Consider the following 14539-nt stretch of genomic DNA (forward strand, 5'->3'; position numbering starts at 1 on the left):
ATACAGAAAGATGTTCTTGTTCTTAGAACCAGATTGCCTCCAAGCGGAACAGGAACAGATCTTGAACGCTGTGCAGTTGTGAAAGAATAATTGTCTTATAGGCAGTGTTTAAAAGAAGTTGTTTTCCTTAGGACTTCGGTGGCTTCTGGCTACAAGAGGGAATATTAGAATAGAGTGCCCCTTTGCATAGAGGGGAAGAGAGGGGATAATAGACTTTTCGTAGTAACTGGATAAATTTTGCCTATGCTAACTACCATAAGAAAAGGCAGAGAGGAAAATAAACATATGTCAGGGGGAAAAAAAAACCAAAACCCAACCTCTGGAAAACAGAAGAGGTCTGAATGGAAAATAAGTGTATACAAAACACTAGAAGCTCCACCCAGCTGTTGACTTGTTAAGTGGAGGCAAGGGAGCAGCGGGAACTGCAACCGTGGAAGATTCTTTGTCCACTCCAGACTGGTTGCGGGTGCTGTAGTCTGTGTGTTGCATCTGGAGGACTAATTGTAAGCACATTTTTAACATAGTTGTGAATCACTAACATATGTCCATGCAGAAATAGAAGTAGTGACTTGGGCCATATGAATAAGTAAAGCAAAGAATGGATTGACTAAGCACATGAAGGACAGCACATTTGTCTAGGAAATATACTCTTGAGGCAGAAATGCATGAACACTTAAAAATTCTAAAGAGACAAGGAGAGCTGGAAAGTTAGCACACAATTTCTTTTCTGTTCACTTAGTAAATCTCCTAAATCAAGTATTCACTCGTTCTGCTCCCAGCTGAACCCACCTCCTCTGCCCTCGCCAGCCTCTCCATACTCCACATAGTGAAAAGGGTTCTCAGTGTATCCTGGATCCAGGCTTGTTCCCGAGAGATTTGTATGACTGAGGTATAGATTTCTGAAGGGGAGGCAAATTTCATATGTTAGGACAGGCCACAAAATATAGCAGTGGTCAACTGTCTGCATTGCTCCCAGGTTCCCTGGTCAGAATGGCATGAGCTATTTCCAGTGATCTGTAGCCCTCTGACTGCACAAGGAGAGCTGTGTAACCACCCTCTTCACCATCACTAGAGCTTCATTTCTGCCCTGAGCAGAGCTCATCCAGCCCTAAGGGTTAGACTCATTATGCCCCTTGACCACAAATCAATAGGGATCACATCATACCTGACTGGCAGCAAACACAAACTTCAAATTTATAGCAATGTCAATAAGGGTCATTATCTTCCAGGCTGACTGTTGAAGCTTGGCTCCCAGTCTGGGACCTGCCAGAGTAAATCTAAGGCTGTGAATGAATGAAGTATTTAACTTTGAGCCTTAGGCTCACTGCAGGCTGAATTCAGTAAGTAATGGGTAAGGGCTATACTTGTATTGACTGACTTGTTAACTTTGTGGGTTTACTTGCATTCCAGATTGTCTGCCATTAATGAGGAGCGTCTGAATTTTACGAAGCCTCTTTTGTTGGTGAAGAGTGCTTCTAGTGAGTAATAGGGAAGTGTATAAGCATGGACAGAATTCTATTTAAAACCAGTTTGTTTGAACGCTAGTGTTAGTTTTGGAGCTTTTATATTTGCTTTTCATCCAAGGTAAATATCTCGGGAAATATATACTTGAAATCAGGACTACATTGTGTTCTTTTTTATCTTATGGAGGCGCTTTGAAGTCTTTGGCATGGTAACATAACAAAGATTAGGATTCTGTTGTCTTGAAATTTCAGATCTTGATTAGTAAAAAAACGTGAGCTACCTTTTCTGCTTGTTTTACTGATCCTTTAGTTTAGGTACCAGTAAGGAATTACAGGCCAGATTCTACGTATATGAAGCATCCATTAAAGTGACATGGTTTTCAATAGGGTTGTGAAGTTGTTTCAAAATGTGAGAATTTTAAGATAGATATTTAAGATAAGAAATTATTCTCCAGTTGTCTAAGTATTTTAAATGCCACCTGATTATGGATTGCGGCTGTTGTGAAAGAAAAATTGTATTATAGAGTCAGTGTTTAAAAAGAAGGTGTTTCCCTTTTTTTCTTTAGTCAGAATTCAAGTTTAAACTTGACAACTTTTCTTCTTAAGACTCCTTTCTCTTGTGTACTGTTCCTTTGAAATATCTATATATCCTCACTGGATATTAGCCAGGCACATACTGAGAACAGCATAGCTGTTCTCTATGCTTCATTTCATTTTTGATATTCATTTAATAGTGCCCCTTTTCAGACTATCCCCAACTCATTTCTGTTAAGAGCACAGTCATGTGGATTTTCTTCCTATAACTTGTTCACAGTGTACAGCTGCTGTGTTCATGGTGTTTTTATAAATCATCATCATCAATTTTCAAAAAATCATTTGGCTCTCATCATTTTCACAGGACATCACTGAATGCAGTGGGTTTGGCTCTGAGGTTTTTCTTTGCAGCACCATGTAAGTCCTTTGGGAAAGACATTGTGTTTTGTACAATGCGATGTGTGCCAGACTGGAAATTCTGGGTTCTATTGGGACATGCATGTGAAATGACACCAAATAAAAACTGATATGAATATTCTTTCCAAGAAGAATAAGTTGCATGCGCTTAGTCAGAAGGGAAGTAGAGGTTAAACCCATTATACACTGCAGAAAAATCTTGGGAATAATTTTTGTTTAAAACTGTAGTCATCTTACCAAGTTGGGCTACGTTTCAAACAAGCTCTGTATGTCAATCACTTCTGCAACTCGTTTATGCGAATTACATTTTTAAAAAAGGTTTTATTGGACTGTAGAGACATGTGGCAAATATCTGCGTGTTGTCAGCATCTGCACTTTTTTAGGTCCTGGATACAGATCACTATATTCACATCCAAGTTATTGCAACATGACAGAAAATGAATAAAAGCTGTTCTTTAGGAAAATAAACATTTGACCAATTCATGTGCCAGCAGCCATTTGCTTTGGGTTCTGTTCTATAGTATCTTTTATTTCCCATCTCACTTATTATTTTATGCATAGAAATACTGCCAATTGTTCCAAGAGTAGACAGTATTTATTTTGCATCCTCCTCCTTTTTAAAGTGTTCTGCTCACTTTGAAAGGTGATTTATAGCTCTGAAAGTAGTGAATGCTGAAAACATGCTAAAATAAAGACGGCAGGTTTGGTGTGTGGGCGGGTGGATTCAAGGTCAACTTTGCCTATTCATTATTAGAACATTTGTTTAAACATATATTTGATGCCAGTGAATAAAATATCTCTGATTATAAGGGGCTTTGCCACCAAGAAGTTCAAGGCTCTGGGGATAATTGTATCTGCATTAGCCACTCATCACTGTGAAAACCAAGTTAAGAAAGTCTGTGGGAGTGCACTCTAAGCAAAATTTGTCTTTAAATTGAATATGCTTGGCTGAAAGATAAAAATCAAAGGTGGAGTTCGAGGGCCTTCCTGAATGCATTCTTGTCACAGGTGACAGTAGATTAATTTTTCATGTCTTTAGTTCTGGAAAAGTAATTTACTCTTCCAGGCCAACTCTCTCCTCCTTCTCCCCCCTTTTTGTCATGAGAAATGCAAAGCTTCTGAAGATGTTTTTCTATCTGCCATTTAAAAGATCTCTTTTTTTTCTTCATGCTCTCATTAGACATTTCCAGCCCAGAGTCCTGTCTCAAAACGTCTAATTCCAGATGTTGTTTAGCAATAAGGGTAACCATGGCATCTGTGGAAAACTGAAAAAACTTTTGTGCACTCTTAGCATAAGACACAGTAGTTCGATTGTCTGAAATAAAGAGTTACACAAGGCTGGTTCAAGTAAGGTCTTTGACTCAGCCATGGGTATGACAATGAGCTGATTGACTGTTGTTTTAAAAAAATGCAAAAAAAAATAAAACAAAAAAAGATATCTAACAGTACAACAATGAATTTAAATATTTAGCTTTTTCTCCCTCCTGACTGTGAAATGTCTGGGGTTTCCAAGTGGAGGATTAAGAGAATACAGTCTTAAGGGATTTTCTTCAAAGGGCCAGAGTGTCTTTGGCATAAACTGACCTGACTCCACTGATTCTGACGTACCCCAGCCAACGTCTTGGTCTTTTCAAAATATTTATAGTAGATGTAATTCATTTTCCCAGCAGCAAATTCCCTTTGCAGTTAATAAAATGGCAGAAGATAGAAAAGCCTTTGGATGATGCAAGAAGGGGGTACAGGGTTCAGTTCTGCCCTAGATAGACAATGCAGCACATCAGATGTTACAGACAGACCTTTCCACCCATCATTTGGCCTTTGGGATGGTTTTCTGGGAGCCTTTGCCCTGGCCAACCTTTCGCAGTACGCATTGTCTTAATAGAACAGCCTCTTTCCCAACTTGCTCTGAGGATAACATGGCCCTGATGTCACAAAAAGCAAGAAGGCCAGGAAGACAGAAAAAGAAAACAAGTAGGAAAAGGGAGGAGGACACATAAATGTCTACATAACTGCACTTTCCTTTCCTGGCTTTGTTTTTCCATCCTGCCCACAGGCTCATGTTTGAGACATTGCAGTCTGTTGCCATAACACTTGTCCTGGTACCAAAGGACCAGCGAACTGGCGTTTGCATAAAATTGAGTTCATAAAAATATGTTCTGGTGATGACTAAGGGAGAAAAATGACATTTTGCCTTTTTCCTCCTTCAAGCAAAGAGTCAGGGACTAAAGGAAGCAAGGATAGAGAATTTTCTAGAACTGAGTAGAGGCACACCGTTAGATCAGCTTGGATCCAATGTCTGCATAAAGAGTCAGCTCTTCCCTGATATAGTTTATTCTAGATGGCATTTAAACCCTGGTACCAGCCTCTCTGGCTTGTAGCTTTCAGTGCTTCCCGGGGTGTTGGTGGTGCAGGGAAGAGGGAAAGGAATGAAGCAGCTCTCAAACCCAGCAGAAACTTCTGTTCTCTGAAGAATAGGAGCTGATATTACCTAGTCCTGCCCATTCCCCCTACAACTGGCACAGTTTCAGCCTTTGTAGAGACACGAGCAGACAAGGCCACCGTTCACCGTGTTTACTGTGTCAGTGCACAAGGTATGAGACACTGCTTCCATTTTTTTTGTTTGCTTTGTTTCCCTTTCAGGCCACCTGAAAATTGCTGATTTTGTGAGAAGAAAACTATAAAGCAAATCTGCTTGTTTATACATCGACAAGCCCATTTTCCAGCTCTGTCCATACCAGACTAAGTGCACCTCATCTTGGAAGCTAAGTGATGTGGGAGCTGGCAAAACAGGTAACAGTCAGCTAATCCTGGGTGCTGTACACATAAGCGTCAACTTGAGCGAATATTGGAACACAGAAACCAAATGAATTAAAAGATTGTTCATCTGCTCTCATTGCTGCTGGCATACATTGGAGAAGAAAAGCAAGATCTTTGCTATTTAGAATATATAATAAAAGGAGTTCCTTTGAAGAAGATGTAGAGATTAATGAATCAGACTGAAACATTCTTTCCCAGGTACTGTATTACAAAGCATAAGTTGTTAAGTGTTATAAGATTTTGATACAGCTTTTCTTTGCTTGCATGTGTGTGGTGAGGTGTTATTTGCTTCTGCTTTCCTGCACGATCAACCAGGCAGAAGGAGAGAGGTGCCTGGGAAGTTTATGAAGTGATAGTCCTTAGTGGGAGCATCTCTACTTGCCTTTCTGCAGAGAAACATGCAAATGAATGAAGGTGCTGCTGCAAGATACAAAATATGCTGAGGGCACAGAGAATAAAAGAAAGAAGAATGTGGCATTTAATAGGAAGTGGGGAGTAGTCAGGCGATATACTTTGCTGCAGATGTGATTCCTTCACCTATCCTTACTGCTGCTTTCTCCTCTCCTCACTTCTCTTTCTTTAAAATATTCCATGTTCAACTCATTCCTCTTTTCCTGGCCTTGTAATTCCACACACTCTCTTCCCTCTCCATTCCCTTTTCCCAGATTATCTTTCTGTGACAAAAAAAATACTAAAAATACGACTCAAGCAGCACAGTCAGCTACGTGCGGCAGCAGGGTAGGCTGAGGTCAAAGGAGGATATAACCTCTAAGGACTGTTACACAGGGCCCTATGTGACATAGAGTGATTATGTCTTGGCAGGATGTGAATGACCATCTGGTCATCCAAATGTCTGAGGTAACTACATAGTTCACACAGACATAGCATTGACTGAGGGGTTTTGTCCTTAATGTAATGAACCACTGAATAGTTGTTGATGGTCTCCTATTTAAGTCTTGTCCCAACCTTACTTTCTTCCGCTTGTTATAACTTCTTTATAGATGAAAGTCAATCCCTGCAGCTAAAGCTATCTGTCCTTTCCATGTTGATTGTGCCACCATGCCACATGCTGCAGGAAAGAAGTTGCTGAGAAGGTTCCATAATGAACCCTGTCGTATGGTACTGCCCACATATGATCACGGTAAAAGTGGTAGAAAGCATCACAGTTAAATAATGTCCATAATTTGTCCTTTCGGTGCACTAACGGTGTAAATGCAGACTATGGATGCTTTGGTTAAAACAAAAATGCCTGCAGGCATACGTGGGGTTTGTTCATTGTTGGTTTTTTGCATCAGAGGCCAATCTTTGCAATAGTCCTTACAAGAGCCAAATTTACCCGAGGTACAAGGTCGTGATCCCTTCACACAAATGTACTAGCACTGTACTGTGAGTCAGACATCAGATCAATTTGCAGTCCCACCCCAGTCAGGGCAGTACTATTGACACCAAAACCTGTGCGTATTTTGTTGAAAAGAAGAATGAAAAAAAACCTGGTTATCATCTGAATTTCAGCCTTCTGCAATTCTCTGTTGTATAATAAGATCTGAATCCAGCTCAAATCCTTTTCTACAGGTAATACAAGAAGGATAAAGTGTTTCTAGGGAGAATCTCTAGAGTCTAATATAGGTTGTTCTGATGCTGCAGTGCTTCCCCCAATAGCTATAGCATCATTTTCTATTGAAGACTGAAGTGAAATGAATTGAAGTCATGATGCATAGATGCTCTCTCTTGAAAAATCCTCCTTTTACCTCTCATTTCCTTGCTGTAAGTAGCACCTACTTCCTCACACTGTTAGTAGTGGGGCACAGGACTATATGGGATCCTAAAGATTATGGAATCAGGAAAATATGCCTTTAATACATGTGCAGAAATCCTGAAACACTGATCTGCTCCTAATTTATGCAATAGTGAATACCATGCAATTGGCAGGGTATGGCTCAGAGAGATATTTAAATATTTGAACAGAAGAGAGGAACTAATATTTGGAATACTGATGTTCCAAATGCCTCCTTAGCTCTGGAGAAGAAATGTGCAGGGAGCATTAAATCATGCAGTACTTTTAAACCTTATTCCTATGCAGCAGCAAAAATTAAATTGTTCCTTTCTGTGGGTGCTATTAGCAACTTCAGAGTCACGCTTAGGGCTGCAGGTGCTGGAAAGCAGAAGAATAACGGAATATCCTCAGCAACACCACAGAAAGAGTGGAATCAGTTTTCTTGAAGAAAGACAAGAATCCTTCACCTCTGAGGCACCCATCATGAATTTCTAAATTGTCACACGGAGGTGGAGAGTGTGAGTGTTACGCCGGGACTTAAAAAATGCTTGTTGACTTCTTCCTTTAAAGAGAGAGGCTTGAAAGCTTGAGCTAAGACAAGTGGTACAGGAAGATTGTTCTGACAGGTGTGTATCACAGGGAAGAGAAGAGATCACTGCTTTCATAACACAGGGCAAAGCCTCAGCAGCAGTAGTAACGGGTAAGGTCAGAATAGCTGTTACCAAAGTTCATCCTCTTTAGGATGCTGAGATAAGACCTTTTAGAATCACTCACTGATCCATGATTCTGAAAGATATGGAAGATTAGTAAGTAACATCTGAAGAGGTTTATTGTTGCTATGAGGGCTCTGGAGGGGGAATTTAATACACCCCTTGTCTACAGTGGCCCTAAACAACCGCAATGGTGCTGTGAGTGACTGGGTTGCTGGCTGATTTATGCTGCCATCCGTCCAGGCTCCTGACTCATCCTGTTCAGCGACACTAACACTTCAGCTTAAGAGTGGATTTATACCCTCAGCAGTTATATTTTATCTGTGCAAGAGCATGAGTTATGAGACTTACTCTGTTACCCGGATCCCTACAAGAGATGTTAGCCAGCTATAAGAGCAAATGATCTAAAATTACAGTCTGCAATAGGATAGAGTAATTTCATATGGGTATGGATCACAACGCTTATTGGAACCCTGCATATTTTGGAGGTATGCAAGCAAGCAGACTGTGGCAGCTGATACACACCTAAGAAAGTGCTTCAGCTTTGTTAAAAAGAGAAGAGAAGGGAGTCCAGAGAGGCCAGCTCCTTCTGGCCTCACAAAAGGAAATCAGCAGAGTGTCTATGGACTGTTTCCAAAAGGGAGGAGGTGGCATGGTTTTGCAGGTGACTGAGTGTATTCTGGGGCTTGGATCAGTGTCACCTGCTTGTTTACTGTCAGAATGTAATAGAAAGTTGGCTTGGTTTTGTCTTTTGGACTTTGCCAGAGGCTGAAAACCTCACATCCAGGACACTGTCCTGCTGCAGTCTGCAATACTGGGCTGCATGCTGTGATCATTAGCAAGAAACTCAGGGATTAAGGGGAGATTCTGATTTTCAGTACCACTGTGCTACTGTGTGTTTAGACATAGAGGTCTGGGTTTAGCCAATTTCTACTGGAGGTATGTAAAATAAAATAGAATATATAAGAAAGAAATAATTAAGTTGAAATAATCAGTTCTTTCACATAAGCCACTATATGATAAAGGATCTGCCAGGACGACGCAGACTGTATTAAAAGGAATGTCATACTTGAAATGAGGTCCCTTTTATACATCACACCAACAAGTGCAGAGAAAGTGGAAAAATTAAGATATGTCACTGAAAGGGAACTTTCTAAAGGCATCTAAAATATATTGCTCAGACTGAAAAACTGTTCAGATCGTTAGGGTTAGCATACTTCTTGATTAAAGAATAACATTGTGATACGAGGCTTGTTAAAATCTTTTACATCTCTAGGAAATAGTGACATCTCTGGTAGGTTATGAGTACCTCCTTCCTGAATCAGAGGGAAAAAATATCTGCCTGTGAAATCTCTTGTGTCTTTCACAGTATGAATATAATTCATACTTGCGTAGCTTGTGAGATCTCATGGTATCAAACTTTACAAATGCACTTAACTAAAGGGACAGTTTCATATTTTTGAGCTGAATACTATATTGCAGGTAAAAAGCAACAGCTGTGCTGGTCTGAATACACCGGGAGTGGCCCAGTGGTCTCTGATCTCAGCAGAATATCAATCAGCAGAGTGCAACAGCAGAGCAGGGAAGATAATACATTTTCATGCTGTTTATACAGAACAGGAACATTGCAAGATCATAGGCCCTGAAAAAGCCCAGTAGAATCATGCCTTCCTAGGAAAAGAGTTAATCAATTTAGGAACTACTGCAATGGAAAATATTATAATATACTTCACCGAATTGCCTACCTTGGTGAATAACTTTCTTCTCATGTTGTTGCAGTTCTCATTTGCTGCAGCTTTGGACCGAACCATGCTGGTGATCACATGCGGAGGATCAGGTGGGCTGTCTTCTGTCTCTGATGTGCATGGCATTTGTGTTCTAGGGCAGCAGTCAAAGTCCTCTTGACCCCAACTGGTAGAGATCTCAAAGGGATCAGGGTATTTCTCATCAGGACTTGACCCGTCGTCACTGTTTTTGGCATTGCAAAGTATAAGTGATCTTGAAATGGAGCGAAATTTTCTTGACTTCCTGTTCCCAGCATTGCTCTTTCGATCCATCTTCAGAGAGCTGGTGGTGCTGCTCTTCTTCCTGTCATTCTCCCATTTATGTGGCATGATAACTTCGGTAACTTTCTCTGCTTCTCTGGTGCTAATCATCCTCCAGGAAAGGAAATATAAAAAGTAAGTTGTAACGTACCCCACTTTCTCCCACTTAATAACCTACACTACTGAAAAGCCCTAATGAATAAATCGAATCAACAGAGCCTTTCAGTCTGGTAACAGCCACGTGATATCTCATGACTTGCTAATTCTGTTTCTTGCAGTGCTCTACTAAATTCTCCTTCACCTTCTCATTCTCTTCCCATGCTCCCCAAGCACAACAGAGTGCTTTTAATAAATGTTTTTGATGCTTCCATTGTGATGCTTCCTCTGGGCTTCTGCTGAATTTGCATGTTGAAATCCCAAACTGAAAAGAAAGATACTTTAAAAGCATTAGTCTATCCTCCTAACACTACTTCGAAAGAGGAAGCTCCTTCTGAAGTTCGAGTCATGAAACCACTGTAATTCAAAAAAGATTAATCAAATTGTCAAGGTTAAGTTCTCCGCCCAGCAATTCTAATTTGTAAGTGGTTTAGCAAAAGTAGATTTTAGCCATAAGAGACTAAGGAACATCAAGCTGCTACAAAACTCCTACCTTTGCAGACCAGAACTCACTTAAGACCATGCATTTAACAGTAACAGAGACATCCAGTGAAGCACTTAAGATGTGAATATCTGATTAGGAATTGAACTCTATAAAGGAATACAGGTCCAATACATCAATCAAAAAGTGTCCCATTAAAGAAAAGGTTTGTTTCAGCATATGATTCTGCATACAAAATTAAGAGAAAATGGAAGAGGTGCTACACAATCAAAATGTTTCAAAAGTTGGAGCTGTTGTAAAATGAGTGAAGTAATTAGAATGTTAAGATAACAAAGGGGAGCTTTGTTAAGCTATTTCTTTTTCTCTCAGAAAATGTTTTGTAGAAATATTTTGGTAGGTATGTGTCAGTGTTGAAAATTCAACAGGAGGAAGACTAAATTAATTATTTTGACTTTATTTTTATTATCACATTTATCATACAAACATTTCTATTCTTTTTCACAGTATTTAACTGATACTGTATGCTGCCATTCTGGAGAAAATACCTATTGAAACAAAAGGATCTGCATAAATCAAAGATTCTATAGGTATTATAAACAAAACCAAAAAGTCTACGTAATTTGAAAAGTACTACTCAAGTAGAACGTTGAGAGAGAAAACGTATTCATTGTGCTCTAAAATAGGTCGCTGTGTGTGTTTGGGTTGTTGGGTTTTTCCCCCTCCTTCTTTCTATGCAGAGTTCGGTAGGTATGTACACACTTTGTACATGTACAAATCTGAAATGTCACCGGTGATACAGAAATAAAAGAAGACAGATCTTCTAAAGGCTCCTACAGCCACAACAATAAACACAGGCCTGCAAGTTCTGACCAAGCCCGATTCATATAATAAATACAAGTCAGCCTTGTAATAAATCTACAGGATTTTTTTCCCTCTTATAAAAATAACCAGGAAAAAACAAAAACAGATGAAATGCACTGTGCTATTGAGTACCTATCTAAAGGATCTATATGGCATCACTGGAGAAATGCGTGAATCTGAATTTGTTCGGATTTGTAAAAGAAAAAATTTGCTCATAGCTTTTTCAGGAGAAATAAAGAGGCCCCTACATTTCCCAGGGAGAAGGATGTTTATTTGTGTAGTCTTTCCTGGCATTTTTTATAGGTAGTGCTCCTACAGTCTTCAATTGTAACTTATTTTCCATCATACCAGTCCTACTATCGCTTTGATGCCTGATGTCTCCTTTCCAAAACAAAATCCCTAACACTGGAACTTGTCAGATCTCCCAGCAGGATGCTATTCCAGGGCAAAGTCTAAGTTTGAAAGTATCCAGAGAACATGATACGTTCCGCAAAGCTGGTGTGTTTTCTGCCCCTTTCCTTCATGTCTTTGGGATCATCTGCTCCTGTGGAAGAGTCAGACCCCACCGAACAGGAGCATTTGAACCAAATTCCTCCTCATATCTAGTCTAAATCTAAAAAGTAGAAGGTTCTACTTTATTCTGTCTTTTTTTCAGAGTACCCTCTCAAGGATAACGAATTCACTACTACAGCTGAACGCAGCCACGGTGTGGATGAAGAACTGCCCAACAGCTCCGCCAGGTGACGCAGAGCACACGTGGAGCTAAAGGACATTTAAGCCTACGTACAAGGACACAGAGGCCAGAGGGGATGGGGAAAGGTATGATATAGATGGAGCTCAACTTTGCACATAGGCTTTGTGGTTGACGTGGGATCTTATTTCTCTAGAGTTCATCTCCCTTCCTGCACTATTGAGTGAAGCTACTTTTCAGAACCTCTATGCAGTAATTTCTTTTGAAGTACAAAGACAAAAAGTGCTATGAATTATATTAGACCAACAGTTTTGAGAAGTGGAATAAGTAGTGGGTAGTGGTGTAAATCAGCACCACAAGTTTGCAATTTTTTATATGCTTTCTTGCTGATTATATTAATTAAAAGCTGACTGACAATTATTCCTACTAAAATGTAAAGATTTTCAAGATTTTGAAGATTGATTGGTTTGTTTTAAAAAAGACAGGTTTTCGTGTGTTGGTAAGCCTAAATCTTTAGTCTACTGTAATATGTATGTACCTAATGGCAATTTTTGAGTTGGGAAATCCCTGTTAGCATTCCCACTGTATTAGGAAATTAATCTCGTAAAGCTTGATGTTGTTTTTTCTGTATGTTTAAAGGCAGGTAAAAATGCAGCCTGGCCCATTAGACCAGAATGTGGGATTGAAAACAGCAAGAGGATGGCTAGGATGACTCCAAGTACTTCTCCAAGTACCTCCACTCATCTCCTAGGTAGGAAGCAAATGAGCCAACTTGTTGCAGGTATGTTGGAATGCACATCTCTTCAAAGTCTGCAACAGGGATTGTTGCTTCTTCGGTGGTTTTGGCAATTGCTATTAGACATTAGCAATAATACTGTCAGAAATGAGCCTGAGTTCCACATTCAGACTGAAACAACCTTGTCTATGGGGGAAAATGAGAAGAAATAGTACTTTTCATTCAAGGATTTTAATGTTGTACAAGCATTAACTGCATTCTTATTTCCCCAAATAGAAAAATTTTAAAAAAAGAGCTATTAAGTGCATAGGTAAGCAGAGGACTTAATAGCTTAATGGTTAAAATACAGCTCTCTGGAGACTGGCACGCTAGAATAAAGGATGGAGAGATGTAGGAGCCCTTTCTTGCCCTGCCTGAAGCTGCTAAGATTAAGAGAGAGCACTGCCATCAGCACTAAATGCTCCATGAGGTGCCTCTCTAACCATGCTAAGCATCTGGGATGCAGGAAACACACAGAAGCACCTGCTGAAACAATGCAGGAAACATTAAGTGCATTTTGCCATCCCACCCCTGAGGAATTGTACCTTATGTAGAGAGAACTTCTCTTTTGCCCTACAGCATTAGCTATCTCCGCCTCCCTCACCCCATCAGAGCTCCTTCTGCTCAGAGACCAAGTTTAACCCCGAATTACTTACCTAGTCTCTCAAAGCAAGCCAGTAGCTGCGCTGAAAATAAACCCAGTAGACCTACGGGCTTTCAGTTAAATATTTGCTCTTGCTCTAAGTATTAGATCACAGCCCAAGTCTTAACTACGGCAATATCCTTTCCAGAGCTGCTGATTCAGGGTTGAATAGGTGACAGATATATAGGAGGTACCAAAAACACAGTCTATAAGTTTTCCAATAAAGATATCCAGAAATGTTATTTTACACAGAAAACAATATCACAAGTGCCAGAGAAGCTTTATGATTCATTGCTACCTTCCACCAAATTTAATTCAAGGTATTGGTGGCATGGACAATTATTTCAAAGTCAATTCTCCAAGCCATTCATCTCCTCCAGTGCGCTCACTGCTTGTCATTTTCTCTTGAAATTCTTATACCTCCAGTACGCCTGATGGAAGCTGTCTGTGGTTTGTAATGCAAACCAAATGTCCCTTCTCTGTTTCTTTCTTTTTTTTTTCCCCAAGCTTTATTTTTCCAGCTTTAAATCTAAAAATCCCTCGCTCAGTCTGTCTTCTGCAAACAAAATACACAAATTGAGCCGTGCCCATTTGGTTCAAATTTTTGGTTGGATATTAAACTGAGCATTTACAAGATGCAAATAATTTGGTGTAGCTCCCAGACTGAATGTGAATGCTCTGCTGTTAACCAGACAGTAGGAAAGACAGAGCTTTTCTTTACTAGCAAGAACAAGATGAGTTTTGCATTATGAAGTGCTAACAGCGTGATATCATGCACCCATTTTAATATAGATCTTGTGATCTTTGCCAGATTCATTACTGAGTAGCACTATTAACAGTGAACTACTGCAGATGTCTAGGATTTCCAGGGAGTCGGAAGAGCTAGAGATTTGGAAGTTTTCTAATAAAGAGTAAGAAACTCTTGGAGAGTCAAGTTTACTGTTAAAATAAAATTAAGAAATCCCTAACTGTAAAATAAATATTCAAAAGGAGGAACTTACAATAGCAAGGCAGACAAACCTGACTCCTGCAGAAGGCTGTTCCTCTTCATAGGCCTGGCACAAAAAGACAGAGTAAATAATTGAAAACACACTCCCATGGCATCACGTGACTCGCTTTCAGTAATTCTGCTCAGTACGTTGGAACGGAGCTATTGTTTCCTAATTGAAGAAAATGTCAGCAAGGATAGATAAACAAAAGCAATAGGATGC

General features: G+C 39.8%; 1 protein-coding gene and 1 long non-coding RNA gene across 4 annotated transcripts in view; one reads left to right on the top strand and one right to left on the bottom strand.

Annotated features, from left to right (window-relative positions):
* IL16 (interleukin 16) overlaps window positions 1–14383 on the bottom strand; it is a 37998-nt gene extending 23615 nt beyond the window's left edge. For 2 of the 3 annotated variants that reach the window (XM_054077623.1, XM_054077622.1), the window contains exons 1-2: window positions 14330–14383; window positions 9461–9872 (exon numbers count right to left, since the gene is read on the bottom strand). In XM_054077623.1, coding sequence (XP_053933598.1) covers window positions 9461–9872; window positions 14330–14379 — 462 coding nt within the window. In that variant the 5' untranslated portion in view covers window positions 14380–14383. Of the gene's footprint in view, window positions 1–789; window positions 875–9460; window positions 9873–14329 lie in introns of those variants that run through there. The other variant, XM_054077624.1, reaches the window with a different exon arrangement.
* LOC128853361 (uncharacterized) lies at window positions 5217–12678 on the top strand. The gene is made up of 4 exons (XR_008451860.1): window positions 5217–5429; window positions 9495–9552; window positions 11875–12038; window positions 12550–12678. It is a non-coding gene; the product is annotated as an uncharacterized LOC128853361 (long non-coding RNA).
* Window positions 14384–14539: the final 156 nt, after the last annotated feature.

The sequence above is a fragment of the Cuculus canorus genome, chromosome 12 (assembly GCF_017976375.1).
Source record: "Cuculus canorus isolate bCucCan1 chromosome 12, bCucCan1.pri, whole genome shotgun sequence".
NCBI classification, from domain to species: Eukaryota; Metazoa; Chordata; class Aves; order Cuculiformes; family Cuculidae; genus Cuculus; species Cuculus canorus.